This window comes from Oncorhynchus mykiss, chromosome 10 (assembly GCF_013265735.2).
Source record: "Oncorhynchus mykiss isolate Arlee chromosome 10, USDA_OmykA_1.1, whole genome shotgun sequence".
Lineage (NCBI taxonomy): Eukaryota > Metazoa > Chordata > Actinopteri > Salmoniformes > Salmonidae > Oncorhynchus > Oncorhynchus mykiss.
The window spans coordinates 36,637,608-36,652,191 of record NC_048574.1 but is presented as its reverse complement, the minus strand read 5'-3'; the positions used below and the strand labels follow the sequence as shown (position 1 = coordinate 36,652,191).

The window sequence follows — 14,584 nt, the reverse complement described above, 5'->3', positions numbered from 1 at the left end:
ACCTCCACTAACCACACCATAAAGAGATGCACGGAGCAGCAGTTCGGTTGCAGGTAGAGCGATAGACGGGGACAGATCTTTACTGGACAGTGTAGAATAGACACACAACTAATATCCCATATTCAGCCCATTTATTGTGCCAAACTGGGATAACCCTGAGAAACCCACATCTGATCAGGAATGGACTCCTTTCACGGGTTTCCTAAGTTACTATTGAAATCAATCGCTATTGAACTGCTATGGCATATATCCAATGGTGGCACGTTTAAGATGCTGAATGTCTTGTTTTCAAAATACCTCCAGTGTGTGTGAAAACATGCGTGTTCAGGGGAGAACTTCATGTCTATGTCCATTGTCTAGGACCTTGCTGCATCTGTCATTGTATAAACATAACAAATATACCTCCCTCAATCACTGAAGCAGTTTCTGATATGGACAAGCCCCAGTATTGCTGTTCCCATAGCATAGCCCTTCAAATACATGCACTGGCTTGTTGCAATAGCAGGAAGGTCTTTTGGGAACTTTACCTTAAAGATGTGCTAGACATGTAAAGCACAGAGATGTCTTGTACCAGTGGAGCGGTGAGTGAATCAACCTAAATAGCTGTACATTTAACATGAGGGTAAAGTTGAATGACCTCAAGTGTCTTAGATGAGAACAGATAGATGGCACGGTTAGATCATAGATAGTACATTTACTACTATCTCTGGTAGGACACGGATTTGAGCTCCCTGACTGACTCGCACTCCTAAGAGAACAGTGATACTATGCAAACACCACTACTGAGCGGAAGACATGCATGTACTGTAGGACAGACTGCTCCAGTTCTCCCAATGGGATCTGCTTTCACAACACTGCCCAGGCATTACAGCAACATGACTATAGCTACTGCAGGATTCCAATACGCCATTGAGTTTTTACTGTGATGATAATGTGAGCAATAAAAATGACAGGAGCAACAGTAATCAAAGTAGGTTATGGGAAATGGAGTTCTGATGAGCTGATCTATGGAAGATGAGGAACGGGTTTATAGTGCATGGATTTCCATGGCTCATCTTCTATTCAGCAGAAGGGTCTGTGGGATGGACTGCAGTGTGAGAAATCCTTGAAAAGAAGAACCTGTGGAGATATGCAATATAGAGTATGTAATTTAAAGGAGCAACATGAGATTTTAGCCATAAATTACATTTCGTTGTGGTTTTATAAGGAGACTGCTTACAACCGCTTAAAAATGGCTTAGTACAGCTTATCACAAGCCGAAAAAGATTGTTGCAAGGACGTGAATGCGTTTTGTATTGCTAATGTTTTTGCTATTGTCAACCTCACAGACGAGAACCAATCGTGATACAGGAAGTTGTACAAAACTAATTTGCAGCTTCACGTAGAATTCTAATAAGTAGGTTTTATTGTGAATTTCTATTCCGTTGGTACTACTGGCATGTAATTCACATTGGGCACGAGTTGCAAGTGGGCATTTTACATGTATAACCTCTAACGTACTTAAAGCATAACTATGAGAGTGACTCGCATGTCCTTTTGAAATGCCCTTACACAGTACTGTAGCAGTACCCACCGTCTTCCCTGTACGCTGACAACTGTACTGAAAAGAACTGGATGGATGAAGCAATATGAATGTTCAATCTTTGTAGTTTGGAAATTGAGAACATTGTTGTACCACATTGTAGTAGCAGAGTTGCTGACAGTGACCTCTGTCATCCATTATTGCACTTTTGACAACAGAATGTTTGTGAATCTATAATGTCGCCAGACAGTACTGACACCTTGGTCCCACATTGCTATCCCAACTAACGCAAATGTACAGTCATTTCTCTTTACTCCCTCTCAAATGATTTCCCCCTCCCATGTAATCTCTCCACCATGCAGATCAGCTGTATTCTTTATTATAAAAGCCACCAGAATCCAATAAACGTTTAAATAAAACCATGTTGTCATTTCTTGGCTGTCAATTTTTTTTTGACAATATTATCAAATCACAACCCTTTAAAAAAATCTAATTTATTAAAACATACAAAAATCTCACACAGTACTTACATCTCTCAAAGGGAGTATAAAATAATAAAAACGTGAACAGGCACAGCTCAGTATTCAGTCACAGGTCAGTGGAATGTGTTTGTCCTTTGAGTGAATGTTTGCCAGACTCACTCAGCGCTCATTGAGAGAGAGAGAGAACGCCAGTCAGTTGAGTTCTCGGAGAGAAACTGGATTTTTAGGAGTACATCTGAAAAATAGGACAACCAAATCACATCAGGTAAGGAATTTTAAAGGCACCTAATAACAAGTAGGAATGCATCAAAATGAGGTATTAGTTTTCCATCACATTATCTGGCCCTGCCCTCCCCCTTTTGAGCCCTACAGAGGTCTGTGATAGTGGCCAGACTCCCACCTCCATGATGGAGTAGATCCAGTTGAGTTGCTGCTCTACGCTGCAGTAGACCCCAGGATTCCCTGGGCGGGCACAGCCCACCCCCCAGCTCACCACCCCCACCAGCTGCCAACACTTGGATAGGAACACCAGTGGACCCCCACTGTCACCCTGGGAGAGAAAGAGAGAGCAAAATAAATGACATTAGAAGACAAATGCAAAGTATGACTGCATTGGCAGTGTGATAGTCTAACAAACTAAAAGCAGCCATTTTGTAGGCGTGTGTGTTGGTGGAGGAGCTCTACCTGGCACGCATCCACTTTGCCCTCCATGTTCCCTGCACACAGCATTCGGGGAGTGAGTGAGGGGCCGTAGATGGAGGGGCGGGAGCACACCTTCCTGTCAATCAGAGACACAGTGGCACTCTGCAGAATTGAGGAGATTTTACCTGGGCAAGAGGAAAACCTAGTCAGTTGTACAACAATGCATTCAACCAAAATGTCTCTTCCACATTTAACCCAACCCCTCTGAATCAGAGGTCCGGGGACCAGTTAACTGCCTTGCCGGCTCAGGGATTCAAACAAGAAACCTTTCGGTTACTGTCCCAACCGCTAGGCTAACTGCCTCAGGAGATACAGGTAGCCTCTTACACTAAGAACACAAGAAAGCTGAACAGAGACAATGGCCGGACATGGAAGTGTGCACTTGTATACACTCTGCCATTGTCTTTGGTCTACAGTACGGTGGTAGGTAGCCTAGTGGTTAAGAGAGTTGGGCCAGTAATCGAAAGGTTGCTGGATAAAATCTCCAAGCTGTCGATGTGCCCTCGAGCAATACTAGTTCTTCCTGTAAGTCGCTCTGGATAAGAGTCTGTTAAATGACTAACATTTTAAAATATATATTGGCTTTACATAGATTGGATGCATGATTAAGCTTGGTTATAGACCTGCCTTCTGCTCTGTACAGATAGCCCTGTCCAGTCTCACCTTTCTCCTGCTGGTAGCCCCAGCCAGTCACCACCAAGGGGTCCCCTGCCTTCAGAGGCAGGCTGTGGGGAGGCAGGCACACTGGGCGGAGGGTGTCTGGAGAGTCAAGACATTTTTTTAATTATAAAACTAGGTGGTTTGAGCCCTGAATGCTGATTGTCTGAAAGCTGTGGTATATCACAAGTATGGCAAAACATTTGTCACCAATATATTCTATATTCTTCAATGACAGAAATACAGTCCTGGCAGTTCAACTTCATAACACTAGAGAACAGTATGGGAAGTTGACCCCCTGTGTGTGTACATGTTCCCATCCATCATGCTGAGCAATGAAGGTTATAGGCTACTGTAAAGGACTTTGGAACGGTTGAGTAACTGCTGGAGAGGTGTCCAGTACCTCCGGTAGTGACAGGCCTGGTGAGCTTCAGCATGGCAATGTCATAGTCGTGAGTGAAACCATTGTAATCTTTATTGATTATGATGGCTGCTACAGAAATCCCCCCAGTAGACGTCAGGTGGGTGCTACCCAGCACCACTTGCCAGAGGTTCAGATCCTTCCCATCACTGGGTGTGTGTGTGAAAGAAGAAAAAAAGTCAGCATTTGTTTTGCATATGCAAAATTAAACAAAATGTTACGACAGCAAAGAGTGTAATAAAGCAAAACACAACTGAGTGTGTGTGCTGACCGGCTGAAACAGTGTGCAGCGGTGATAAGCCAGGTGAGGGAGACCAGGGATCCTCCACAGACGTGCTGCTTGTCTTTCTGCAGGCTGGCCTGCCACGGCCACTCCTCTATGGTGGTGTCAGAACCTCCCACCACCCGGTCTTGACCCACCGCATCCCCACAGTCTGGAGAGACACACAATATGGTAAGCACTTCCAACTTACAAAAGTCCAAACATTTATTTCACAGGGCACCATGAAGTATATATAGGGTAGTGGCAAAAGTGTGTAGATGGGTGGTGATCATTTTAAATATTTACCTGAGCAGGATAGAGCTATCACAGAGCCTGAGTTGCAGGTTTGTCTAAGAAACAGAGAGGATTGTCAGTTCCTCACACCTAAACAGTCAGATGGCTGAACAGCATCCAGTAGAACATCTACCTGCTGATGAGTGCAGTGTGAAGGGGACCCTTAGTTCTTGCTCTTACTGCACTGAAGGACTCTCCCAGTGAGTGGTGTAGGCTGGTGATATCCAGTCTCTCGCTTTTAGGGTTCCTGGTGTAGATGGCAAACAGTAGCCAGATATATACAGGAGATGCATCAGACTGTATGTATGTAACTGAATAGAAGAGTGGAGCGGTCATCTTACAGTGTGTATCCCAGATGCTGACAGGCACTGCGGGTGTCGCTCAATCCCCAGTCGTCTGCACACACAGTGCTCCACCCAGCCTTCACCCTGAACACCTGTAGCACCATGCTCTCACCCACCAACCGCACTAGAGACAAGGATGGAGGAGTCAAATGGGCAAGCGGCAGTAAAAGAAAAGTGGTTTCCCCGCCCCTCTAGTGTTTTTGCAGACTTGTAGTATTTACAAGTTTACTGTTAATTTGTTTTACCACCTTTGACATATAAGTGAAGGCTTTCTCAATGAGGAAACCTATTGGAGAATACTATAAGAGCACATTTTCCATAACCTGTAGGTACTGTAGTTAGAACTAGGGACTGAATGGATAGTTCAGAGCTTCTGCTTTTTCCTATAATCTGTATGGAACACAATATGGTCTGTACTTAACGTGCAGGGTTCTCACTTATGGCACAAACTTGTGGCACAAACTGAGACATGGGAGAAGTATTTTTGCAGACATTACTGTAGTATTTACTACAGTGTTTGTGAATAATACTGTAGTATTTACTATAATATGCTACATAAAATGGCCCAACTTACCCCTCAACAGTTAAACTAAGCACGAGGCATTGATCATTTATATTCTTCAACAATCAACGGGTACAAATCATACATTTTTACATCCCAAAAAATGTATGTAGCAACTGCATATTTCCCCTTTAAGAGAAAGAATCAGAGAGTGGTATGGTGAGATGAGACGATGATGGTAGAGGGAAGGGAAAACAGATGGAGGGTGGTGCTGGTGGTCTTGCCTGGGAAAGTGGCGTTGGACGGCTTGCTGGACACACATGTGAGCTCGTCCTTTCCACCAGCACAGTCTGCTTTCCCATCACACACCATCGCCACAGGGATGAACTTCAATGACTGGGAGCAGAAGAAGTACTTGCTGTCGACAAGACACCAGACTGGGGAAGACGAGAGTGGAGGATATAGGATGGAGAGGGGTACAGAGGATGAAGGAGGAAAAGACAATCCGAAGGTTGACAGTGGTGCAACTCTATGATACAGGCTACATACATTACAACAGGAATATGATTTAGAGAAACTCCAGACTTTAAGTGGTAGTTGAAGTTGAGACATGAGATGGAGGGACATACTGAAGTAAGCACCCACTGCCAATATCCCAAGTGTGACCAGTACACAAGACACAGTGATCAGGGTCATCTTTTTCGTAGCCCCCTGGTCCCTCCGGGCCACCGTAACCTGCCTCTTCTGGCGTTGAGGCATGATCAGAGCTGTTGGTGTGAGAGGTGAGAACAGGTAAGGTAGGCAGATGTGAGTTGTGTTAAAAAACATGTTCCTCTCCCATTTTGGCAGTAATAATAAAGGCTACGTATGATGTGGTTCTCTAGGTGATATACAGAACTCCGTTTTAACTCACCTTGAGACAGGTCTAGATGTGTGGGCTTGTGCTTGGTGCTCCAAACAGCAGTGTGTGTGAATCTAAAGGGAGGAGGGATAGATATATATATATATATTAATCAACTAAAGGAACAGCATCTGAACCTTAAACATTTGTGCAAATCAAAATGTATCATGATATACACTTGTAGAGCGAAAGGTATAGTTAGTTTGTCACTGTCTCATATCTTACCAGTGTGCCCACCAGGCTGTCCTGTCTATCAGCTGCTCTCCAGAAAAGTCAGGTAAGGCTTCTGCCAAGCTCTAGAAACAGCCATCAAACAGACAGATGCCACAATGCCAGAATTCTCACAAGCACTTCCTGTGCCATAATGACCAATCAGCAGGTGGGGCAGGATCTTTGCTAATTAAGCTAATTGGTTTGGTGTGAGGAGATGATGTGATTAGTGGAATCAGGCAGTTTTTGGCCCTGGCTGGGATAATACCAGAGACGGAAGAGGAAGCTAGAGATGTCTCACTCGCTCCTTTTTTCTGGTTCACATACAGTCAATGAACTACTAAGAAGACCAGACCCAGCTGCTAAATCATTGGTGCCTATGGGAGAGCCACCCCTTAATTAAGCAGACTGGAACTGTGACCGTTTTTGTCTATGGTCAACAGCCTTCATTTATGCTCAGTGCTTTCTGTGATCCTTGGGAAGTCCCTACTCTAAACTTAACCCCTGCTCTAACCTTAACCCTTACATGAACCATTTTCAATGTCAACTTGAATAGGGTGACATCAGAGGTGGGACATCCCAAGCATTAGACTTTTCCCTTGTCCACCATCTTTGATGATACTACAGGCCCAGCACTGTCTGTCTATCTATCACTTTTGACATCTATGGTTGTCAAAACACATTATTGATCTCTACTGTCATGATTCTAGATATCCCATATGAGTAAGCTACTGTACATTTTATTGACTGATCTATGTGAGTGCATCACCAGCTTGAAATTATCTGGATTCTGACAAACAGACAGTACAGTCGTGGCCAAAAGTTTTGAGAATGACACAAATATTAATTTCCAAAGTTTTCTGCTTCAGTATATAATTTTGTCAGATGTTACTATGGAATACTGAAGTATAATTACAAGCATTTCATAACTGTAAAAGTATTTTATTGACAATTACATGAAGTTGATGTGAAGAGTCAATATTTGCAGTGTTGACCCTTCTTTTTCAAGACCTCTGCAATCCGCCTTGGCATGCTGTCAATTAACTTCTGGGTCACATCCTGATCCTGATGGCAGCCCATTCTTGCATAATCAATGCTTGGAGTTTGTCAGAATTTGTGCGTTTTTGTTTGTCCACCTTCTCATGAGGATTGACCACAAGTTCTTAATGGGATTAAGGTCTGGGGAGTTTCCTGGCCATGGACCCAAAATATCAATGTTTTGTTCCCCGAGCCACTTAGTTATCACTTTTGCCTCATGGCAATGTGCTCCATCATGCTGGAAAAGGCATTGTTCATCACCAAGCTGTTCCTGGATGGTTGGGAGAAGTTCCTGGATGTGTTGGTACCATTCTTTATTCATGGCTGTGTTCTTAGGCAAAATTGTGAGTGAGCCCACTCCCTTGGCTGAGAAGCAAGACCACAGATGAATGGTCTCAGGATGCTTTACTGTTGGCATGACACAGGACTGATGGTAGCGCTCACCTTGTCTTCTCCGGGCAAGCTTTTTTCCGGATGCCCCAAACAATTAGAAAGGGGATTCATCAGAGAAAATGACTTTACCCCAGTCCTCAGCAGTTCAATCCCTGTACCTTTTGCATAATATTAGTCTGTCCCTGATGTTTTTCCTGGAGAGAAGTGGCTTCTATGCTGCCCTTCTTGACACCAGGCCATCCTCCAAAAGTCTTTGCCTCACTGTGGTTGCAGATGCACTCACACCTGCCTGCTGCCATTCCTGAGCAAGCTCTGTACTGGTGGTGCCCCGGTCCCGCAGCTGAATCAACTTTAGGAGACGGTCCTGGCGCTTGCTGGTCTTTCTTGGGCGCCCTGAAGCCTTCTTTACAACAATGTAACCACTCTCCTTGAAGTTCTTGATGATCCGATAAACGGTTGATTTAGGTGCAATCTTACTGGCAGCAATATCCTTGCCTGTGAAGCCCTTTTTGTGCAAAGCAATGATGACGGCACGTGTTTCCTTGCAGGTAACCATGGTTGACAGAGGAAGAACAATGATTCCAAGCACCACCCTCCTTTGTAGCTTCTAGTCTGTTATTCGAACTCAATCAGCATGACAGAGTGATCTCCAGCCTTGTCCTCGTCAACCCTCACACTTGTGTTAACGAGAGAATCACTGACATGATGTCAACTGGTCCTTTTGTGGCAGGGCTGAAATGCAGTGGAAACTTTTTTTTGGTGATTCAGTTCATTTACATGGCAAAGAGGGACTTTGCAATTCATCTGATCATAACATTCTGGAGTATATGCAAATTGCCATCATACAACCTGAGGCAGCAGACTTTGTGAAAATTAATATTTGTGTCATTCTCAAAACTTTTGGCCACGACTGTACATAATGAGGGGATGTGGTGGAACAGGGGTATGTCAGAGGAGGCTGGTGGGAGGAGCTATAGGAGGGCGGGCTCATTGTAATGGCGGGAATGGAACGGAGTCGAACATGTGGTCTCTATATGCAAAAGTCAGTCCACTACTGGCTCAAATAGCCGACCAATCAGCCTGTTACCAACCCTTAGTAAACTTTTGGAAAAAATTGTGTTTGATACAATGCTATTTTACAGTAAACAAACTGACCACAAACTTTCAGCATGCTTATAGGGAATGACATTGAACAAGCACAGCACTTACTGTACACATCAGCTACTACAGCGACTGAAATTACTGCGATACTTAACAAAGAGCTGCAGTTAGTTTCAGAGTGGGTGTCAAGGAATAAGTTAGTCCTAAATATTCCTGAAACTAAAAGCATTGTATTTGGGATAAATCATTCACTAAACCCTAAACCTTAACTAAATATTGTAATGAATAATGTGGACATTGAGCAAGTTGAGGTCATGGTCAAAACATATTAATACAACAGTAGGTGTAGAAGTCGGTCCATAATAAAGTGTTATTCTGCCTTCTTAACAACACTATCAACAAGACAGGTCCTACAGGCCCTAGTTTTGTCACACCTGGACTACCGTTCAGTCGTGTGGTCAAGTGCCACAAAGAGACTTAGGAAAATTGCAATTGGCTCCGAACAGGGCAGCACGACTGGCGCTTGGATGTACACAGAGAGCTAACATTAATAATGTCGGAGAGATTGACACATCAAAGTGGAGGAGAGATTGACTTCATCACCACTTGTATTTATGAGAGGTATTGACATGTTGGATGCACTGGCGCACAGCTCAGACACCCATGCATACCCCACAAGACATGCCACAAGAGGTCTCTTCACAGTCCCCAAGTCCAGAACAGACTATGGGAGGCACACATTACTATATAGAGCCATAACTACATGGAACTCTATTCCACATCAAGTAACTGATGCAAGCAGTAAAATTTGATTTAAAAAACAGATTAAAAAACACATTATGGAACAGAGGGGACTGTGAAGCAACACAAACATAGGCACAGACACATGCATACACACACACACGATAATATACGCACTATACACACACGTGGATTTTGTACTGTAGATATGTGGTGATGGTGGAGTAGGGGCCTGAGGGCACAACGTGTGTTGTGAAATCTCTAAATGTATTGTAATGTTTTTAAAATGATATAAACTACCTTCATTTTTCCATTGATTCCACTCCAGCCATTATAATGAGCCTATCCCCCTATAGCTCCTCCCACCAGCCTTCTCTGGTTCATGTGCTTACTGTAAATGTGTTTACTATATATTACTCAGTATATAACATCATTGTCTTAATTATTTGTTCATTTTAGAGTATTTCTCTTTATATTTACTTACTTGATTTATGCTCTGACAGGGTTGTCAAAAGGCTGTAATTCACCTGTCAACATAGATATATCAGACAGCAGCCCAATGACAAAAAAAGATAACCTTGTATGTGCTCATAAACGTACTGTACAATAGCTTACTCATCAACATCCTTCCTACGCTCCACTGTAGCCCCAACCCCTCTGAAGGCCTGTGTAGGTAGCAGCTCCTGTAGCACCCTTAGCGGTGTTGGCAAAAAGTGGATGTTTCTGGTTTTCAGGGTTGCAATATTTTCAACCTAACATCCGTTTACCCTGAAAACAGAAGTAGTGACTTCGCTCAAGCATCTTTCTACGCTATGTTACATAAATCCTGTAGAGACACAGGAGAACCTGTATCTGGTTCTGCTCCTTCTCCCCTCAAGGGTTGAATGAGAACTGTAGACCCACCTCTTGTATTTACAGTGACGGGAACGTATTCAGACACCTGGACTTTTTCCACATTTTGTTACATTACAGTCTCATTTCCCCCCCTCATCAATCTACACACAATACAGCACAATGACAACGCAAAAACTCAGTACTGTAACGGCTCTCATTGGTAGAAGGAGTGGACCAAAGTGCAGCGTGGTAAGTGTTCATGATTTTTATTTTCAAAAAACACCGCAAAATAACCAAAGTGAAACTGAAAGCGCACAGTTCTGTCAAGTACTGACACTAAACAGAAAACAAGATCCCACAAAACCCAAAAGGAAAATGAGAACCTATATATCCCCAATCAGAGACAACGATAGACAGCTGCCTCTGATTGGGAACCACACTGCCAAAAACAAAGAAATAGAAAACGTAGACTTTCCCACCCGAGTCACACCCTGACCAAACCCAACATAGAGAATAATGAGTGTCTCTAAGGTCAGGGCGTGACAAGTACTTTGTTGAAGCACCTTTTTCAGTGATTACAGCCTTGAGTCTTCTTGGGTATGATCCTATAAGCGTGGCACACCTGTATTTGGGGAGTTTCTCCCATTCTTCTCTGCAGATCCTCTCAAGCACTGTCAGGTTGGATGGGGAGCGTTGCTGCACAGGTATTTTCAGGTCTCTCCAGAGATGTTCAATCGGGTTCAAGGAGACTTGTCCCGAAGCCACTCCTGCGTTGTCTTGGCTGTGTGCTTAGGGTCATTTTCCTGTTGGAAGGTGAACCTTCTGGAGCAGGTTTTCATCAAGTATCTCTCTGTACTTTGCTCCGTTCATCTTCACCTCGATCCTGACTAGTCTCCCATCAGCATATCGATTGCGCAACCAGGGCTGGTAAAACCTTGGATCATTGCTATTCTAACTTCCGTGATGCATATAAGGCCCTCCCCCGCCCTCCTTTCGGAAAAGCTGACCACGACTCCATTTTGTTGCTCCCTGCCTACAGACAGAAGCTAAAACAAGAAGCTCCCACGCTGAGGTCTGTTCAACGCTGGTCCGACCAATCTGATTCCATCACGTGGACTGGGATATGTTTCGTATTGCGTCAAACAACAACATTGACGAATACGCTGATTCGGTGAGCGAGTTCATTAGAACGTGCGTTGAAGATGTCGTTCCCATAGCAACAATTAAAACATTCCCAAATCAGAAACCGTGGATTGATGGCAGGATTCGCGTGAAACTGAAAGCACGAACTACAGCTTTTAATCATGGCAAGGTGACCGGAAACATGACCGAATACAAACAGTGTAGCTATTCCCTCCACAAGGCAATCAAACAAGCTAAGCGTCAGTATAGAGACAAAGTAGAATCGCAATTCAACGGCTCAGACACAAGAGGTATGTGGCAGGGTCTACAGTCAATCACGGACTACAAAAAGAAAATCAGCCCAGTCACGGACCAGGATGCCTTGCTCCCAGGCAGACTAAATAACTTTTTTGCCCGCTTTGAGGACAATACAGTGGCACTGACACGGCCTGCAACCAAAACATGCGGACTCTCCTTCACTGCAGCCGAGGTAAGTAAAACATTTAAATGTGTTAACCCTCGCAAGGCTGCCGGCCCAGACGGCATCCCCAGCCGCGCCCTCAGAGCATGCACAGACCAGCTGGCTGGTGTGTTACGGGCATATTCAATCAATCCCTATCCCAGTCTGCTGTTCCCACATGCTTCAAGAGGGCCACCATTGTTCCTGTTCCCAAGAAAGCTATGGTAACTGAGCTAAACAACTACCGCCCCGTAGCACTCACTTCCGTCATCATGAAGTGCTTTGAGAGACTAGTCAAGGACCATATCACCTCCACCCTACCTGACACCCTAGACCCACTCCAATTTGCTTACCGCCCAAATAGGTCCACAGACGATGCAATCTCAACCACACTGCACACTGCCCTAACCCACCTGGACAAGAGGAATACCTATGTGAGAATGCAGTTCATCGACTACAGCTCAGCAATTAACACCATAGTACCCTCCAAACTCGTCATCAAGCTCGAGACCCTGGGTCTCGACCCCGCCCTGTGCAACTGGGTACTGGACTTCCTGACGGGCCGCCCCCAGGTGGTGAGGGTAGGTAACAACATCTCCACCCCGCTGATCCTCAGCACTGGGGCCCCACAAGGGTGCGTTCTGAGCCCTCTCCTGTTCACCCACGACTACGCCTCCAACTCAATCATCAAGGTTGCGGACGACACAACAGTGGTAGGCTTGATTACCAACAACGACGAGACGGCCTACAGGGAGGAGGTGAGGGCCCTCGGAGTGTGGTGTCAGGAAAATAACCTACAAAACTAAGGAGATGATTGTGGACTTCAGGAAACAGCAGAGGGAACACCCCCCTATCCACATTGATGGAACAGTAGTGGAGAGGGTAGTAAGTTTTAAGTTCCTCGGCGTACACATCACAGACAAACTGAATTGGTCCACCCACACAGACAGCATCGTGAAGAAGGCGCAGCAGCGCCTCTTCAACCTCAGGAGGCTGAAGAAATTCGGCTTGTCACCAAAAGCACTCACAAACCTCTACAGATGCACAATCGAGAGCATCCTGGCGGGCTGTATCACCGCCTGGTACGGCAACTGCTCCGCCCACAACCGTAAGGCTCTCCAGCGGGTAGTGAGGTCTGCACAACGCATCACCGGGGGCAAACTACCTGCCCTCCAGGACAGCTACACCACCCGATGTCACAGGAAGGCCATAAAGATCATCAAGGACAACAACCACCCGAGCCACTGCCTGTTCACCCCGCTATCATCCAGAAGGCGAGGTCAGTACAGGTGCATCAAAGCTGGGACCGAGAGACTGAAAAACAGCTTCTATCTCAAGGTCATCAGACTGTTAAACAGCCACCACTAACATTGAGTGGCTGCTGCCAACATACGGACTCAACTCCAGCCACTTTAATAATGGGAATTGATGGGAATTGATGTAAAATATATCACTAGCCACTTTAAACAATGCTACTTAATATAATGTTTACATACCCTACATTATTTATCTCATATGTATACTGTACTCTATATCATCTACTGCATCTTTATGTAATACATGTATCACTAGCCACTTTAAACTATGCCACTTTGTTTACATACTCATCTCATATGTATATACTGTACTCGATACCATCTACTGCATCTTGCCTATGCCGCTCTGTACCATCACTCATTCATATATCTTTATGTACATATTCTTTATTCCTTTACACTTGTGTGTATTCGGTAGTAGTTTTGGAATTGTTAGCTAGATTACTCATTGGTTATTACTGCATTGTCGGAACTAGAAGCACAAGCATTTCGCTACACTCGCATTAACATCTGCTAACCATGTGTATGTGACAAATAAAATTGGATTTGATTTGATTTGAGATCCTGCTGCTGAAAAACATCCCCACAGCATGATGCTGCCACCACCATGCTTCACCGTAGGGATGGTGCCAGGTTTCCTCCAAACGTGACGCTCAATCTTGGTTTCATCAGACCAAACTCCAAGCTGGCTGTCATGTGCCTTTTGCCTTTTGCTGAGGAGTGGCTTCCGTCTGGCCACTCTACCATAAAGGCCTGATTGGTGAAGTGATGGTTGTCCTTCAGGAAAGGTTCTCCCATCTCCACAGAGGAACTCTGGAGCTCTGTCAGAGTGACCATCAGGTTCTTAGTCACCTCCCTGACCAAGGCCCTTCTCCCCCGATTGCTCAGTTTGGCCGTGTGGTCAGCTCTAGGAAGTGTCTTGATGGTTCCAAACTTCTTCCATTTAAAAATGATGGAGGCCACTGTGTTCTTGGGGACCTTCAATGCTGCAGAAATGTTTTGGTACCCTTCCCCAGATCTGTGGCTCGAAACAATCCTGTCTCGGAGCTCTACGGACAATTCCTTCAACCTCATGGCTTGGTTTTTGCTCTGACGTGCACTGTCAACTGTGGGACCTTATATAGACAGGTGTGTGCCTTTTCAAAATCATGTTCAATCAGTCGAATTTACCACAGGTGGACTCCGATGAAGTTGAAGAAACATATCAAGGATGATCAATGGAAACAGGATGCACCTGAGCTCAATTTCGAGTCTCATAGCAAAGGGTCTGAATACTTATGGT

The 14,584-nt window shown here is 44.7% G+C and overlaps 1 protein-coding gene across 1 annotated transcript; it reads right to left on the bottom strand.

Moving 5' to 3' along the window:
- Positions 1–1,885: 1,885 nt before the first annotated feature.
- On the bottom strand, positions 1,886–6,472 carry tmprss4b (transmembrane serine protease 4b). Its single transcript, XM_021618291.2, has 13 exons — positions 6,313–6,472; positions 6,100–6,161; positions 5,816–5,953; positions 5,471–5,623; positions 4,682–4,808; positions 4,474–4,587; positions 4,353–4,396; positions 4,056–4,218; positions 3,767–3,933; positions 3,370–3,465; positions 2,689–2,831; positions 2,405–2,554; positions 1,886–2,239 (listed from the first exon to the last, which is right to left on the bottom strand). The coding sequence occupies exons 3-13, from the start codon at positions 5,943–5,945 to the stop codon at positions 2,228–2,230; spliced, it is 1,299 nt and encodes a 432-aa protein (XP_021473966.2). The 5' UTR covers positions 5,946–5,953; positions 6,100–6,161; positions 6,313–6,472; the 3' UTR covers positions 1,886–2,227.
- Between the last annotated feature and the right edge of the window lie 8,112 nt (positions 6,473–14,584).

Coding starts and splice junctions, on each gene's coding strand:
- tmprss4b (XM_021618291.2), bottom strand. CDS start 5,945: ATGCCTCAACGCCAGAAGAGGCAGGTTACGGTGGCCCGGAGGGACCAG. Junction 5,624..5,815: donor GGCAGTGGGTGCTTACTTCA/GTATGTCCCTCC, acceptor CGTCTTCCCCAG/TCTGGTGTCTTGTCGACAGC. Junction 2,555..2,688: donor GCAAAGTGGATGCGTGCCAG/GTAGAGCTCCTC, acceptor TTTCTCTCCCAG/GGTGACAGTGGGGGTCCACT.